Source organism: Ursus americanus, chromosome 8, assembly GCF_024610735.1.
Source record: "Ursus americanus isolate L20-20 chromosome 8, mUrsAme1.1.p, whole genome shotgun sequence".
Taxonomy (NCBI): Eukaryota; Metazoa; Chordata; class Mammalia; order Carnivora; family Ursidae; genus Ursus; species Ursus americanus.
Genome location: NC_142134.1, coordinates 9,177,871 through 9,195,202, shown reverse-complemented (window position 1 = coordinate 9,195,202; position 17,332 = coordinate 9,177,871). Strand labels below are relative to the sequence as shown.

General features: G+C 37.0%; 2 protein-coding genes across 9 annotated transcripts in view; one reads left to right on the top strand and one right to left on the bottom strand.

Annotated features, from left to right (window-relative positions):
* Positions 1–9,131, top strand: part of SMARCAD1 (SNF2 related chromatin remodeling ATPase with DExD box 1) — a 76,995-nt gene extending 67,864 nt beyond the window's left edge. For all 6 annotated transcript variants that reach the window (XM_045791991.2, XM_045791983.2, XM_045792000.2 and 3 more), the window contains 3 exons: positions 1,198–1,380; positions 2,591–2,700; positions 7,317–9,131. In XM_045791991.2, coding sequence (XP_045647947.1) covers positions 1,198–1,380; positions 2,591–2,700; positions 7,317–7,378 — 355 coding nt within the window. In that variant the 3' untranslated portion in view covers positions 7,379–9,131. The remainder of the gene's footprint in view (positions 1–1,197; positions 1,381–2,590; positions 2,701–7,316) is intronic.
* A 964-nt stretch (positions 9,132–10,095) lies between these two features.
* HPGDS (hematopoietic prostaglandin D synthase) overlaps positions 10,096–17,332 on the bottom strand; it is a 28,286-nt gene continuing 21,049 nt past the window's right edge. For all 3 annotated transcript variants that reach the window (XM_045792047.2, XM_045792040.2, XM_087863982.1), the window contains 2 exons: positions 17,084–17,182; positions 10,096–13,075 (listed from right to left, as the gene is read on the bottom strand). In XM_045792047.2, coding sequence (XP_045648003.1) covers positions 12,911–13,075; positions 17,084–17,182 — 264 coding nt within the window. In that variant the 3' untranslated portion in view covers positions 10,096–12,910. The remainder of the gene's footprint in view (positions 13,076–17,083; positions 17,183–17,332) is intronic.

Sequence of the window (17,332 nt, the reverse complement as noted above, 5' to 3'; positions counted from 1 at the left end):
TTTAAACCAAGATTGTTTAAAAAACAAAGACAAAGATTATTTTAAAATCTTGGGCTTTTCATATTTTAAGAGTAATTGAATGAGTTCGGTTCGTTTATTTTTTTAATTCTCAAAGATTAAAAGATTGTCTTAAAAAAAGGAATACCTTCTCTAGTGTGTTTGGTTTATTTTTTTATCAGCTAGAATGGATTTTTTTTTCCTGCATTAAGGATGGAAGTCATGCTAAAAGAGAATACACTGTTCTAGTTTGATCTTGAGATCTTTAGTTCATCTGGTATCAAGAGCAGCCGCTGATAGACTTCTCAGAAGGCTAAAGATTGAAAAGCCATATGCAAAATTTAGATAAGCCAGAAGTCATGAAACGAAGGAGAAAATAACCTTGGAGGGGGCTCAGGTGTTTAGAACAGCAGAAAGCAGTAGTTCTCACCAGGTCTCCCCCAGAGACACTTGTTAATGTCAGGAAACATTTCTGGTTGTCACAACTAGAAAAAGAAAGGAGTCGTTCCTGGCATCTAGTGGGTGGGAACCAGGAATGCTGCTGACAACCCTACCAGGCACAGGACAGCCCCACGACAGAGAACGATCAGGCTCAAAATGTCAAAAATGCCAGGGTTGAGAAATCCTGGTGTCAGGAAGCTTCCAGTGAGGTGCCAAGCAAGTCCAACCTTGTGTAAATACACCACCCACAGAGATATCTGTATCCATTAAGAAGGAAAATAATGCCTCATTTGGTGGCCCTGACTATACATTTCAAACAGAGGAAAACAATGGAACCAGTGAGTCAACAAAGTCACTGAGCAACTACTAGACATCTAGCCTATCCAGGGAACTGTCAGGGGAAGGTCTCCACCCTGGAGGCAAGACAGCCAGAGAAAATTATACTATATCATAGCTGTCTTTTGGTGACCACTTATCTCTGAGGCACTGTTCTAAACACAGTTTATTTACTCCTGGCGACCCTTTTAGCATTTCTCAGACCTGAAACTTGAATTAAAGTGAGAATTAGTAGAAAGAGAAATGGTATAGAAAAGAAGGTGAACTTGGAAGGTCTTTCAGTAAAGTAACTGCAGGAAAGGTAACTATATTGCCAAGAGCATGTATTTACATCTTCAAGGTTTTTTTCCATGTAGCGTGATTGTTTTCAGTTTTAGTTACATACATTTTAGTGAAATTTAGCCTAATATATTTATCTTTTAGGATTCACCTAATTGATGAGTTTAATACCGATATGGATATCTTTGTGTTTCTGCTGTCAACAAAAGCTGGTGGCCTAGGAATAAACCTCACTTCAGCAAATGTTGTTATACTCCATGATATTGACTGTAACCCGTACAATGACAAACAAGCAGAAGATAGATGCCATAGAGTAGGCCAGACTAAGTAAGTGTTTTGAGTTGAAATTTATTTTTAACCAAATGTCAATCTAATTTGTACAGAATAGTAGGATATAGTGTGTCAGTGTCCTCCTTCAGTTTTTGTGTTTTTAGCAAAGCATGGCTGCTGATATATTTTATACCAGCAGTGTTGAATATGAACTTCACTATGTGACCTATTCATTTTTCTAGTAGTTAAAGCAAAATAACCTCCCACCTCACCCCAATTAGTCCTGCAGCTGATGAAAACAAAATATTACCAGGGGTTCAGCCCTTTTGAAAAATATTAGTTAAAAAGGCTTGTTAGGGGCACCTGGGTGGCGCAGTCATTAAGCATCTGCCTTTGGCTCAGGGCGCGATCCCAGCGTTCTGGGATGGAGCCCCACATCAGGCTCTTCCGCTGGGAGCCTGCTTCTTCCTCTCCCACTCCCCCTGCTTGTGTTCCCTCTCTCGCTGGCTGTCTCTGTCAAATAAATAAAATAAATAAATCTTAAAAAAAAAAAAAAAAGGACTTGTTAGACCACTTAAGAGTCAGATAGACAGTAATATGTATATTATTGCTACCCTACTGTCCTATAGGAATTACATTATTTGAGTTGTAGATATTTTAGGTGAAGGTTCATTTTGACATTTGAGCTTAAAGAGGTGCCAATACCTATAATTCAACTCTATTTGCAGATGTCAGTAGTGAATAATCAATGTTTTCTGTGTGGAGTGTGTTACTGTATTTCCAAAAGATACTGACAAATTCATTTATGAACCACATATTTATCTGTACCTATTATGGGATTAAAACTTGCTGCGTAATCTTTGTACTTCACTACACTTTCTTACTTTTTATACTGAATTATTTAGTGGAATCTGACAAAGCATGTTCCTTTTTACTTATTTTTATTTTTATTTTTGTTTTTGTTTAACATGTTCCTTTTTTAAAATGAATACCTATCTGAACCCAGAGTGTTTGTTGTAATAAGGTTTATAAGTAATTTTTGGAGTACAGATATCTTGGATTAATAAGAAAGGTCCTTTAAAACTTACATGCTCAGAAAACATCAATCCCAAGTTTGAATAAAAGGGGAATTTAAGGTTATGGATATATTCGTTACACAATCTTCAGGTTATTCTTATTGAACTCTAAGACGTTTTATATAGCTTGTATGTATCCAAATAGTTTTATATTAAGTAACCAATGGACGTATCTTCTATTTTCTTTATAGAGAAGTACTAGTTATAAAATTAATAAGCCAGGGGACAATTGAAGAATCCATGCTAAAAATTAACCAACAGAAATTGAAACTAGAACAAGATATGACCACAGTCGATGAAGGTAAGTTGTTTGTAAGCAGAAACATCAGTATTTATTTATATGAAAAGGCATCAAATTGGCAGTAGCAAGGGATTAACAAAAATGGCCCGAATCTTTAACTGGCCTACAGTACAGGAAAAGCATGCTCATTTCAAAAGTACTACAATAAATAACTAAGATTAGGTTGCCAGAATTGATACAAACACTTGATTTTGGATAATTCTGTCTCTTCTATACCTTATCTCTTGACACCAAAACATCCCCCAAATAAAACTAGATCTATACTTTTATTCACAATTTTATAATTTACTTACTTCATAAGTAATATAAATGAATCCAAAGAATTAAAATATGTGGTATAATATTAATTTCTTAAGAACTGTAACATTTACATTTTCATTTTGACCAGCAAATACTGCACTAGAGTGCAATAAAATGCATTTTTTTCCCTCAAAAATGTAGTAATTTCAGATTGAAGTTGGTTGGGTACTAGAAAGAACCCTCTAAGAGAATCTTCATTCCACCTTCTTGAAAAGAATAATTTTTAAATTAGGTTTTCTGTTTTTGAAAAGATAATACATTCACGTAGTTCAAGATTCAAAAGATGCAAAAAGCAAACAAAGGCCTCCTCACCCTGTCATCCAGTTTCCCCCTAAAAGTGACATATTGACTTTTAGCATGTGACCACTTATTTTATGCAGATGGAAGTGAGTATATGTATTCTTTTTCCCTTTTACACAACTTAGCATGCAGTCTTTTACATCTTTCTTTTCTTATTTAATGTTAAATTTAATTGGACACAAGCTTTTTTATCATTATTCTAATAAGTAAGGATATTCCTAATGTTGATCATGGGTCATTTCAATTCAGCAAACTTCCATTGAATATTTACTGGGTCCCAGTATTTTGCCGGGCACTCTGTAGTATAAAGAGTTCAGTGTATTTTAATCTGTCTTTGAGAACAGAGAGAAAAGAGAGAGGGATGTATGGTGAAATTAGTAGGTGTCCTTCCTATGTAGCGTTTATTTCAGGGTGCTTCAGGTTGGGGAGGCAGGCATTGAAGAAAGTTTGAGTAGAAGCAACTGTGATGATTGTAACTTAAACAATTACTAGGCTTTGTGTGGAGGTGGCAACTTGCCAATTTCAGATTAGCTAGCGAAAGCCATAGAAGGCAGATTCCACAGCACATTTTTTCCTGACTGTTTTGTTAGGGCATCTTTGCAAATTTTGTAGAATACCTGTTCTCCTTTAGCACTGTTGCCACCTACCCAGATACATAGATTTTATTCTAACAGTAAGTCTTTAAATAGAACCATCATAGTTAATTGGGGATTCAGCAGTTTGATTGTTGGACTCCCCACTGTCTTTAACTACATAAGTTGTTTCTCATGGGCTAGTTCATTTCCCTAGGAACATATTCAATCTTTTGTGAAATGTGGGAGATAGAGTATAAACCTACTGACACATTATTAGAGCTAAGGAGAAGCAGGGAAGGAAGGAGGGCTGTTGTCATATTTATATAGTTAATTTTCCTGTTCCAGTATAGTTTCACTGTCTTCTACCATGCCCATATTCAGCATTCCTCTGATTCAGACTTTCCAAAGAATAAACCTTCGTTTGTGTATCTGGGGTAAATGGCTGGCTCTGTTGGGCAGGCCTTAGATGTTCTGCTCTTCAATCTGTTTTAGCTCTGTGTATTCCCCGTCTTTTGGGAGCCATGTATTACCTCTGTGTCTTGAGTTGGGGCGGGGGGTGGGGTAGTTAGATTCTGAGTATGAAGTAACCTTCTTGCATTTTCTACCTGTGCTCACTTAAGTTTTTGCTCTATTCTGCTAAAGTCAGCTTCCATTCTTCCATTTGCTTTTCAGCTTCCAAAATTTGTTGACAGCTCTCTCTTCACCGTTGTCTTTTTCTTTTGTTCTTTCTCTTTTGTGTAGTGCCCCTGATTTCTTTTTCCATGGCATTTAATGGTATTTCAGATGAGACCAGTGTATATCCAGTCATGTCTGGTCATAATTCATGTAAATTATTTGTACTTGTATGAATTTGTTTTGTCTTCAGTTTTACCTGTTATTTTCATATCAAGTATCTCTTAAAATAGCAACTTATTTCAGCTATGTTTTTAGGCTGTTACCTTTGAAGCGTTCAGTTATAAAGAATCGTTCCCCCATTTATTACTCTTTCTTTATGTAGGAAATTTTTCTCTGTCTTGTTAAAGCTATTTGTATCAGTTTTTTCAGTATGTGTTTTATTTGGTAGGCTAAGAACACAATAATGCCTTTATTCTCTTAACTGTAATGATTTTGGCGTTTGCTTCTGGTTTTATTTAAGTAACTGGACACTGTCCTAATGAGAGTACATGTACCCTTTTCATCTCTCACAGTGAGGTTCTTTTCCACTGTAAGCAAGAAGTATATTTGTAATTGAGTGTGTCTGTGCTTTATGTTAACAATCTGTATGCCTCTGTTTCCAAGACACTATGAAAGATAAGTATCATGATTCCTCTCAGAAATGCTTGTCAGATTTTTGTGTTTCTAGAGCTTGCTTTATTTGTTCTAAAAGTGCAGTCCCTGGACCAACAGCAACAACATCACCTGGGAAATTGCCTTGAGATGCAAATTCCCAAGCCCAGCTCTATCCCTACTCAGTCAGAAATTGGGAATGGAATTCAGTAATCTGGTTGGTGTTCTGATACATGCTAAAGTCAGAGAACCCCTGCTTTAGGATAAGAATTATGGTTTGGGGGTGTGTGATTTTTCTTTAATCTCTTAATGTGATTATATTAATAGATTTTCTACCTTTTAAAACTCTAATATGGAAATTTTCATGCAAAGATGTTGAAAGCATAGTATAAATGAATTTAGCAGTTGTAAACATTTTTTCTAACATCTAACTTTTTTTCCCTCATGAACCATTTCAGTCAGTTGTAGACATGACTTGTCATTCTGAATATCTTAGCATTCCCTCTAAGTTGCCACAATACCATTACATCCAAGAAAATTAACAGCAATTTCCAAATATTATCATGTTTTCCCACTTATCCCCCAATGTCTTTTATAACTTTAAAAAAAAAATCCAGAGTTCACACATTGCATTTTATTGCACCATATCTTCAGTATCTTCAAACTTAGAAGAGTCTCCTCACCCCTTTTCCTTCTTTCCACCCTTCCCTCCGTTCCCAGAATACTGAATCTCGTAGAGCTTTGTTGTCTTGTACTTTTGGATTCTTGTCTTACTGTCTCTGGAGCTGTCTGATTATTTAGTTGGGTCAGTTAATTTAGGACAAGTTTCAGGTTAGATTTCATGGGCTAAGTCTGTGGATGAGCTTCAAGGCAAGGGTGTCAGTGAGCTTGATAGTTTATGGAATTGTTTGTGTTTCTGTGCATGTGTTTTTTTACTGAAAGAAGAGTAGATAAAATACTCATAATTTTAGATTATAACTGGGGTGTGTATGTGTGACAGAAAAGTGATTAGTTTGGCTGCATTTTAGCCACAGCTAATTTATAAAATTATCCATTGCTTTGAATGTACGAATATTTATGAATAGTCAACTATGCCATTGTCACTATAAACTAATAAAGCAGTTCATCTTTAAACATTTTAAGTGGTTAATTGACACAAGATGTTTTCCTGCTTTAGAAAATCCTGGGGGCACCTGGGTGGCTCAGTCGGTTGAGCGTCTGGCTCTTGGTTTCATCTCTTGGGGTTGTGGGATTGAGCCCCGTGTCGGGCTCCATGCTCAGTGAGGAGTCTGCTTGAGACTCTCTTTCTCTCTCTCCCCCTCCCCCCCCACTCGCGAGCGCACGCTGTCTCTTTCTCTCACATGAATAAATCTTAAAAAAAAAAATCCTGAATGCTTCCTGCGTAAGTGTCTAGATACTGGAGTCTCATTTAATTGAAATATGGGGCAAACATTGGGAAAAGGTTATTTACGTGGGCACTTTAATCTTCAACTGGTGTGCCATATTCACAATTTTGTTTAGGTATGCCATGTAAGTCTAAGTTAGTGATTTTATCTTTGGATTGAAAGTAAGGGTCTAGATGCACGATTTGTTTGGTTGTCTTTGTTTTCACTATTCAGTTTGTTACAGAAATGGTTTTATTGAGTAAACCTGAGTAGTAAATACTGTGCGCTATATGAATAGAATATGATCCAAATTAATACGTGCCTATCTTTATATATCTATATTTATGTTAACTCAGAAACCTAGCCTCTAGATTACTGTGCTGGTAATATGAATATGAGCACAGAGGAAATAGCCCTGAAAATATGTAGGGATTTGCAAAGGTTGTGTTGTTTTGTTTTGTTTTAGATTGATTGATTGATTGATTTTAGAGAGAGCATTCACAGTGGGGAAGGGCAACAGGAGAGGGAGAGAGAAACTTAAGCAGATTCTGTGCTGAATGCGGAGCCCCTCACAGGGTTTAGTCTCAAGACCCTGAGATCTGGACCTGAGCCAGAACCCAGAGTCAGGTGCTTAACCGAATGTGCCACCCGGGCATCGCTCGTGAAGGTCTTAACAAGGAACGATACTAAACTGGGCCTTGAAAGATGATTAGGAATTCACCAAAATTAGAGAAAATATATTTCATAAAATATTTTTATTAAACTTTCAATGCCCCTTTCTGACCTGCAGGTGACGAAGGGAGTATGCCAGCAGATATAGCCACATTACTAAAAACGTCAATGGGCCTGTGAAATTAAGAATTGTGAATTCCTAATTGATGAGGAAATATCAACTTGGTGCACTCAAGGACATTTACATTATGATGACCATGGGGTTTATGAACATTTATAACTTTTTATAATTTCCATATTACATTTCTCATAGTATGGACAACTTTTTGCCACTAACTGAATTCTCCAGATGCTCACATGTGAAATTTCAAAAAAAAAAAAAAAAAAAAAGCCACAAATATGTAGTCCTGAAGATGTTGAATAATCATTTTACAAAACAGTTTTCTGAATGGGGATTAGTTGGTGATTGTTTGTAACAAATATGCTAATGCTTTAGAAATGTCAGTATTTTTGTAATTATTTCTACCTCCAAATATATATATATTGTCTTTCACTGGATAATGTGTGTAGATTTTTACATGTGCCTTATTTGACAATGCTTATGTCTTGTTTTTCCTTGTCTCATTTGAAGTTCTTCTTTTGTTAGTTTTAAGGATGCAGCTGTATAGATGATATAGCTTTCATTTTATTGCTATTTGAAGCAGATGTTCACCACTGTCAACAAGAACTCAACCTGAATTTAAAGGTGGCATTCCATTTACTAACACCCCCAGGTCCTTCCAAGTACTTCTGTTAAAAAAAAAAATTTGTTTGGCTAGGCACTAAGTTGTTTTCCAGTGAATAGTAACGAAGAAGCCCTTCTCTTGCTCCACGGATTAATGCCTTCTGTTCATTTCCCCACTGCACTAATTGTGCTTATTACTCTGCCTCTTCCTGTGCATGTTTTCATTGATTTCCCTTTGGCTTTTGCTTCTCTTGAAACTGTTGCCCAGTCACTTCTGCTCCAGTTCTCTTTACTCTCTGAATAGTAGTTTATTCCTGCCATGTCGCCATGTATCAGCGAAATGTGGGTAACATTTGTCTAGCCTGGCAGGACAGATTAACAGGCTGTTTCACTTCAAAGCAGACTGAATGTGACTTCATATTAAGGCAGCGTTAGGTACTGCATGGAAATAGGTCATTAACTTTAAACACTTCTCAAAATATAATTTATCAGTTTCCAGAATTTCCAGTACAGGACCTCCTGAAGAGAGAGCCATTGTTCAATTCCAATTCAGTGTGGGTGACAAAGTGAAATTTAGAAGAAGTAAAGTTGTCTATTTGATATTTACTCTTTATTAAATCTTTCTTTACATTTTTGCCTGTCAGTCTGTCTTGCTGTTTTTATTATACATCAGTTTCTTTGTATAACTTGTGAGTTTCATGTGTTTTGTTTTTATTATGTAAATATCATTATAAATAAACTTATTTATAAATCACAGACTTGTTAATTTTGGAGATTGTACTTTCAAGACATCCTGACTGAGATGCTAAGGTCATATAATCCTCTGGAGTTAGAAGAGTAATGAAGCTCTCAAGGCAATCTTCAGATGGTATAGACTCTGCAAACTCATGATTCAGGAGATTTACCCAATCTTGAAGATACAGTGAATATAATCGATATATTTTAGTATAATGGGGCTAGAAGGAATCTGCAAATATTATTACTACCTCCTCCTACATCGCAGGACCCAAATCACTTAGATGGCTGGAAATACTACCTTTCAAAATCTCATAATGGATTTCTTATAACTTTTCTGTGGTAATGTGTCTTCAGTGATAGGCTGTTTCTTTTGTTGTTATTAGTCCATATTATCTTTAATGAGATGTAGTTGGGTTCTCCCTGTAATGCTCTATTATGTCTTGGGCTTAATAAAAATATTTGTGATCATAAGTTGTATTTTCACACCCTTTTTAATCGTTCTCCCTTTACCCTTAAAAATATAGTGTTGAGCACAAATGAGATCATTTGTGCCTAATATTATCTGTTTCTCAATAAATAGGAATTTATTACTTAGGATATATTCCCATTAGTCTTTTCCCTGGACTGATGTTCATGTGAACATCATAATCCATTACTAGTAGTATGTGAAGCCATGGGTGGAATATCATCTTGACCAACTGAAGCAACTTTTATTTTTTTAATGCAGTTTATAAGGAGTAAAAGATTATGCCTTATGTTTCATAACTGTATTCCTGATCCCATAGACTTGTAACTTTACACCAACAGATATTTATATTGCAACACTACTGTTGTTTCTAACTGTTGGTGTTACTTGTAGAGGTTAGACAGGAATATTAGGAGATTTTGGTTTCCATTTGTGTGACCCTAAGCAAGACACTTAAATGTCCATAAAATTAAGGAACTAATTCTTTTAACTCTTCCCAAAATGTGTGTTTTCTGATTATAATCTGCAACTCTGATTCATTCGTATTCACTCACACTTGTTCACTTAGCAAGGAGCCATTTATTTTGGGTACAGGATGGGATGATGGAATGTGTTTTCCCTTCAGTGAAAAAAGATGGCCTAAAGGTTAATGATGATGCTATGACTGAAATGAAATATTTCCTTATGAAACCTGTGGTTGCATTTTATATTTGAATTACGATTTGTATAAACAAGTGGAACTGATGTTACTGTGAATTTTCATAATGTTAGATAAGCATGGTAGTTCTCGCTTTTACTGAATTCTGTTTTCATTAAAGCTTGTCAGAATGTAATTTTATGGCAGAAAATGAACATGCATAAGAGGAAAGAAAAGTTACTACCCTCATTATCTAGAGTATTATTTTAATTTCTATTGTGAAAGGTAATTGTTTTCTTTAAATTGCCTTGATAACATGATACAGTATTTTGCAATGAGATTCACTTATAACCTGTTACCATTTATTAACAGCCACTAGCAATATGAAAATGTGATCCAAAGAAGCAAGTTACTTGGGAAATGTATTTTGTTTTTATGGTAATCCTTAATGATGTATAAAGTATTTAACATCTTTTCTCCTATTTCGTAGAACGTTGTTAATGATGAAAGAATCACCCTAAACAAAATCATACTTAGCCCAGCTTTCCTTTTCTTTTTCTTTTCTTCCCCTACACCCTCTCCCCATTTCTGGCTTCTCAGCCATGTTCTCCTTCCTCTGTCCTGCATTTCAAGTATATGCCGTCTACTTCATTAGTCTTTCTATATATATAACATGACATGCTAAGATTAGATAATCCAGTATTAATATTAACATGCATATTGAACTAAAATATATTCCAGTGCTATAATTATGGTTTAAAATGGGTTGAGGGATAATCTGTAGTTACTTGGAAGATTTCTATTTAAATGGCTTGTTTGTATGGGCAGTTCTTGCTTTTCGTGGTAGTGTGGGACCATAGAAATGACTGCAGGTTGAAATTGTGCAAAATAATCTTAGTCATTGGAGAAAACGTTCTATGACTTTTAAAGTTTTTTTCTCAACACATTAAAAACTTTGGTTATAAATGTTATAGGTAAATGAAAAAAGTAGTAAAACTAATTTTAGTAGTAAAAGAAACTGATAAAGTGTATTACTTTGGTAAAAAAAAAAAGTATTAAGAATAGTTTTAATAATACCTTCGTGTGTAACTGCAAGTGAGCATTCTTTTTATACCTTGGCAAATTAACATAATTCTAAGTTTGGATCACCTTCCAACATTTTATTGTATTTCCAGTGTCATGAAATGTCCCTGCTTTTTTCTTTTGTATTAAACTTCATTTTTTAGGGTTGTTTTAGGTTCACAGCAAAATGGAGCAGAAAGTAAAGAATTCCCATATACCTCTGCCACCACACAAGTACACCCACCCCCACTATCAGCACCCCCATTCCAGAGTGGTACATTTGTTACAATCAGTGAATCGACATTGACACATCATAATCACCCAAAGTCTGTAGTTTGCGTTAGGGTTTGCTCTTTGTCTTGTATATTCTACGGGTTTAACAAATCCATCATCGTATACAGAATAGTTTTACTGCCTAAAAATTCCCTGTACTCAACCTGTTCAACCCTCCCTTCCCCTTTGCCCCTCACAGCCACTGGTGGTCTTACTGTCTCCATAGTTTTGCCTTTTCCAGAATGTTCTATAGCTGAAACCATAACAGTTTACAGCCTTTTCAGATTGACTTCTTTTACTTAGTAATCTGAACTTAAGTTTCCTCCATGTCTTTTCATGGCTTGATAGCCCATTTCTTTTTAGTGCTAAATAATAATCCCTTGTTGGGATGTACCACAGTTTGCTTAACCACTCACTGTAAAAGGGCAACTTCCAAGTGTTGGCAATTCCCAGTAAAGTTGCCACAAACATCCATGTGCAGGTTTTTGTGTGGATCTAAGTTCTCAACTCATTTGGGTAAGTACCAAAGAGCATAATTGCTGGATCATATGGTAAGAGTGGGTTTAGGTTTGTAAGAAACTGCCGAACTCCCTCCCAAGTCGTCTTTATCATCTCCCATTCCTATCAGCAGTGAATAAAAGTTCATTTTGTTTCACATCCTTACCAGCATTTGGTGGTGTCGGCGTTTTGAAATTTTGCCATTCTGATAGGTATGTAATGGTATCTCGTATTTGCATTTCCCTGGTTACATATGATGTTGAGCGGTTTTTTTTATATGTTTATTTACCATGTGTATATCTTCAATGAAGTGTCCAGTTCTTTGGGCCATTTTGTAATTGGGTTCATTTTGTTGGATTTTAAGAATTCATTGTGTATTTTGGGTATAGTCCTGTATCAGATAGGTCTTTTGCAAATTATTTTCTCCCAGTCTGTGGCTTGGCTTCTCTTTCTTTTGATCTCTGTTCTTTTAACGTGAAGCTCTTTGCCAGTCTCACCTCGTCTGGTTGTTCATGTTTGTCACAGCCATTTCCCTCATTTCCGTGTTTGCTGGGTTCTTGCAGCTACATCTCTCGAGCCCCTTGGACTGCAGCCATGTCAATGTTCTCTTAGCTCTTCCCATTTATGTGCAATTTGAATTTGGCTCCAGCATGGTCACTTTTCATTTCTTTATTGTACTTTCATCTTTGTTGATGAATTCCCTTTTTCAGTTATCCACTTTTTAAAAATTCCTGAGTGGGCTTGTCACTGAGAAACAAGCAGGCAATGCAGCTGCATGCTGCCGTCTGCAATGAGTAACAGACGTGCGGTGACCAAGCGCTAACAGACTTCGAAAGAAGTGATGTGATTGGTCGCTGGTCATGAAGTGCGTCTGCTATTTACATAGTGATTTGGGGAGCACAGAGCTAGCAACGTTAATACTTTACGCAAGTACAGCTTAACTCCAAACCATTCTGGGGGGAAATGTATATGTTCTTTAACCGTCGTGACTGAAATCCATGCATGTCGAAACCCATGAAACGTGAGCCCTGCCTGTATTGTAAACCTTTTCCTCAGTTGCAAATGATGTGAAATTATTCTAAGGGAAAGGTGGGTGGGGCAAAAAGTATACTTGAAACTAAGTGCTCTTTTTCCCAAACCTCTTTTTTCCTTTTTTTTTTTTTTTTTTTTTTAAACGCAGAATATGGCAAAAGTGAAAGACGTGGTCGAGCTGGGGAAGGGAGTGTGTAGATTACATGGCAGGCTGGTGTAGCTTCTTATCTGATGGAAGCCATGCTATGAAGAACAATAAAGCGTAGAGGCAGCTCGCATTACCTAGAGTTTGGTTTGGGGCCTTCGTTGGATCCAGTCAGCGATGGCAGGAATGGCTTGAACTTTCTTCCGCAGTGTTACCAACCTGGGATGGATGTCCAGCAAGTGAGGTTTAAAGACCAAAAGTGTGGTACTGCAAATTTCCCAGTAGAAATCTGCCCAAGTTACCTAGTTTAAAGGAAACAAATTGCCATTTGAACACAGAAGGCATAACTTACTAAATCAAGAATAGTTTCTTTTTAATTCAAAATTATCTGTTACTATGAGAGTGGAATGAGTATATGATAGAAAATTACAGATAACACCATACTCCCAAAACCCAGAGCTTGCTACCATTAACACCTCTTTGCATAATAGGTAGTGTGTGTGTGTGTGTTTTCTAAAATGAGATCTTACAGTACATACTCTTGTAACTTGATTCAATCTCCAGCCCTCGGTGACAATACGTTGTTATCTAATACCCAATCAATACTTTTTTATCTGAACAAAAAATTCCCTTTATAGGACAAAGCAGAATCCATTCCAGGAGATGCATTTCTTCTATTTATGCCCCTCAACTCCCTTTTACTGAAGATTTCACACTAGTCCCAAAGAATGCCCTGTCTTCAGGATTTGTGTATTTATTTCATCTTATTTATCTTGTTCCTTTCTTTTGCAGAGTATAAAGGGATAGAGTGCAAATTATCCCTAGAGAGTTCATAGTTGCAAGTTACATATTTTGGACTAACACATTATATTGCATAACCTCAGAAGACATACAGTGAGCATTAGTGGATTCCCCAAGTGTAATGACAGCCTGGTCCTACCCTTGTACGCTTTTTCTTCGTACAATTTTTTCCCCCTTTGTGACTAGAAACTAACCTGGCTGACATTACTTTGACTCCAGATGAATACCCATCAAAGAGTGAAGTTTAAATGTGGCCTAACCGTAGTTTTATTTATTTTAAAGATTTTATGTATTTATTTGACAGAGACAGCCAGCAAGAGAGGGAACACAAGCAGGGGGAGTGGGAGAGGAAGAAGCAGGCTTCCCAGCGGAGCAGGGAGCCCAACGTGGGGCTCGATCCCAGGACCCTGGGATCACACCCTGAGCCGAAGGCAGACGCTTAACAACTGAGCCACCCAGGCGCCCCCGTAGTTTTATTAATGTGTGGAATTTGTAATAATGCTAATTGCTAGTGTTTTATGAACCTGCATACTAAACACCCGTCAGCAAGAGAGTATGGGTTAGAGGATTCAGAGTTCAGTCAACACATATTTATGGTGTACCTACTGTGTGTGACGGGCAGGTCTAGGTGCTGGGCTGGACTGGAGAGCAAGATGTGACACAGGCCCTTTGCCGGGTGCACGTTTAGTTTTAGAAGCCAGAAGACAAACACTTGGAAACTGGTAGGGATGATGAAGAAAAAGTGAAGTGATGGGAAGGACTCTCAGGTGGTCATGGAGGGAAGACCTTTAAGTGTGACATTTAAGACAAGGCATAAATGAGAACAAGATCCAGACAGGCAGCAGTCTGCATACGAAGCCGCCTAGGCAGAGGGAACAGCAGGTATAAAGGCTCTTAGGTGGAAGTGAGCTGTGTGTCGGAGGAACAAACAGAACAGCAGTGTGTGTGTGGAACACTGAGGAAGGGAGAGAGTGCTAAGAGATGGGGTCAGGAGGGTAGTTTACAGAAGAATCTTTTTTTTTAAAGATTTTATTTATTCGACAGAGATAGAGACAGCTAGTGAGAGAGGGAACACAAGCAGGGGGAGTGGGAGAGGAAGAAGCAGGCTCATAGCAGAGGAGACTGTTGTGGGGCTCGATCCCATAACGCCGGGATCATGCCCTGAGCCGAAGGCAGACGCTTAACCGCTGTGCCACCCAGGCGCCCCTACAGAAGAATCTTAATAGAAAACAGGGGGGGAAATTTTAAGCCCTTAGAAATTGTTCCTTCAATAGGGCAGGGAGAGGAACATCTTAGGAAAGTCTGTTGGGTATAACTCCCAGTGCTCATTGCAATACGCAAACAATGAAGCGTGGAACGCTACATCAAGAACTAATGGAGTACTGTATGGTGACTAACAACATAGTTTTTTTTTTTTTTTTAAGTCTATTGGGGAATCAACAGGAGGAAATGAAGAGGCATGTGATAAGGTTGAAAGTTGAGAATAAAGATGTGGCAAGTATGCGTCCCTGTCACCCAGAATAAGTCACAAGAGTGCTGCCCAAACCAGTCTGTGTCTCTTCTAGAGACACTTCTAGAATGCAGTCTCCTGGAAGGCACAGACTCCGACCTACCACAGCATCTGAATCCTGTTTGGATTTGAGTCTTTGTCCGTGTACTTTACAGGTGGCGGTGTGCTCCTCTCTCAGTAGTACGGCTGTAGTAGCTGGTTGTCTCGCTTTTTGTGATACAGTTATTAATGCCTCAGTCTGTTCCAACCATCAGGGGTTGGAAAATGGTGATAGTTGATTTTAATCTCCCCTTTTTACTTCCTAACTGGCATACTTATATGAAGACAAACTGCCCTTCAGTTTTTGTTATCTTGAGGTCCAATTGGCATAGAAGGGAAAGGCAAGATAAAGTATTAAACCCCCCAACTTTTTAAAAAACAGTTTTTAGAGTAATAATTTGTCTCCATTATCATCTTCCAAAACTAACCAATGAAGTTCTGTTTGGTTTGAGGGTTTGCATGTGTGTGTGTGTTTGGTTGTGGTGGTGGGAGTGGTCATCATACATTCGTGGATTCATTCATTTTGATTCATTTCAATCCACCGCTCTTAATATTCTTCGCGAAGCTTGAATTGTCCCATATTTAGCCAATGGAAGCCTCTTCAAGTTGACTTTTGAGTCCCCAGTTCAGTTGTCTTTGATAATTTATTTGCTTTGATATGACAAAGTGTTTCCACTCATCTCTTACATTTCCTGTCCCAAACTGAGAACGAGCCATTTCTCCAAGAAGCCCTGGTTCCTTTTAATATTTAGAGACCAGAATCTGGGTCCTACGGGTGCCCAGGACAATGGGGTTGGTCATTGTTTCAAGGAAAAGAGATACAACATGCTTTTTTCTTTATCCTAAGATACAGTCAGTACATCGGGACCTTATGTTGTATGTACATATATATAGTTCACATCCGGGGATAGAATGTTTACTTAGTTAGCTTCACTGACCTTACAGCTCTATCTTCTTTCTCCCACTCTGAAGATCCTGGTTCTCAGTGACATCTACATATTTTCTAACTGCTTTACCCCAAAATATACTCATGTCAGAAAAACTAATAAACCAATATGACTGTACCCAGTACCACTGAGAATACAGTTACAAGAACACTCATTTTATTGTGCTTTGCTTTATTGCACGTCGCATATGCTGCCTTTTTGACAAACGCTTGGGGCAACCCTGTGTTGAGCAGATCTCCTGACAGTATTTTTCCAATAGCATTTGCTCACTTTGGGCCTCTGTGTCACATTTTTGTAATTCTTGGAATATTTCAAACTTTTTCATTATTACAGTAATCGGTGATCAGTGATTACAACTCTGAAAACTCGGTTGATTGTTAATATTTTTTTAGCAATAAAGTATTTTTAAATTAAGATATGTACATTTTTTAGACATAATGCCATTGCACACTTACCAGATTACAGAATAGTGTAAACATAACTATTATATATACTGAGAAACCAAAAAATCCATTTGATGTGATACTTCATTGCTGTAGTCTAAAACCAAACCCATAATATCTCTCCAATGTATGCCTCTACTAAAAATGGTATAAGATTTCTATTTTTTGGTTCTGAGAGAATATAAGATGTATAGTCAAATTGCTGTGTTTTACAAATGATGATATTTCTTAAAATGGTTCTCCTCACTAATTGAGTACATAGGTTCTTCTCTATACACCTCACACATCAATTTAACATAGGTTCATTTGCTTCACTTTACTTTTGCTTTGCAATGTTAGCTTTTTAAAATATTTTTGTTGTTTTTATATAATTATATAAAGTATTTCAGTTCATAGTTCCAAAGTTAAGTCTACCAAAACGGGTTTATTCAAAGAAGTTGAGCTTTTATGCCTTCTATCTAATCCTTCCTTATGGGTAACTTTTTTTTCTCAGTGAGTCTTTGTAAGTTTTTGGTTATATGTGTGTGTGTGTATATACTTGTATTTTTTTAAGACGTAAAACATACTCACAGAGTTACCAACAAGCCACTCCTTTTCCCCTAAGTATGTGTCCAAATCTTGCAACAGATGAGGTCCATCATATGCAAGTAGCTCATTAAACACCTGATTCTAGGAGAGGAAGAAAAAGATCACTTTAAGGATAATAGGAAAACAACATGATTTGAAAAGGAAGTAGATTTTTCCATCTTTATTCTTCTGCATGAGTTCAGAAAGAAAGAGAAGTAGCTATATGTTCTTGGTGGTGGTGTTTTTTTTTTC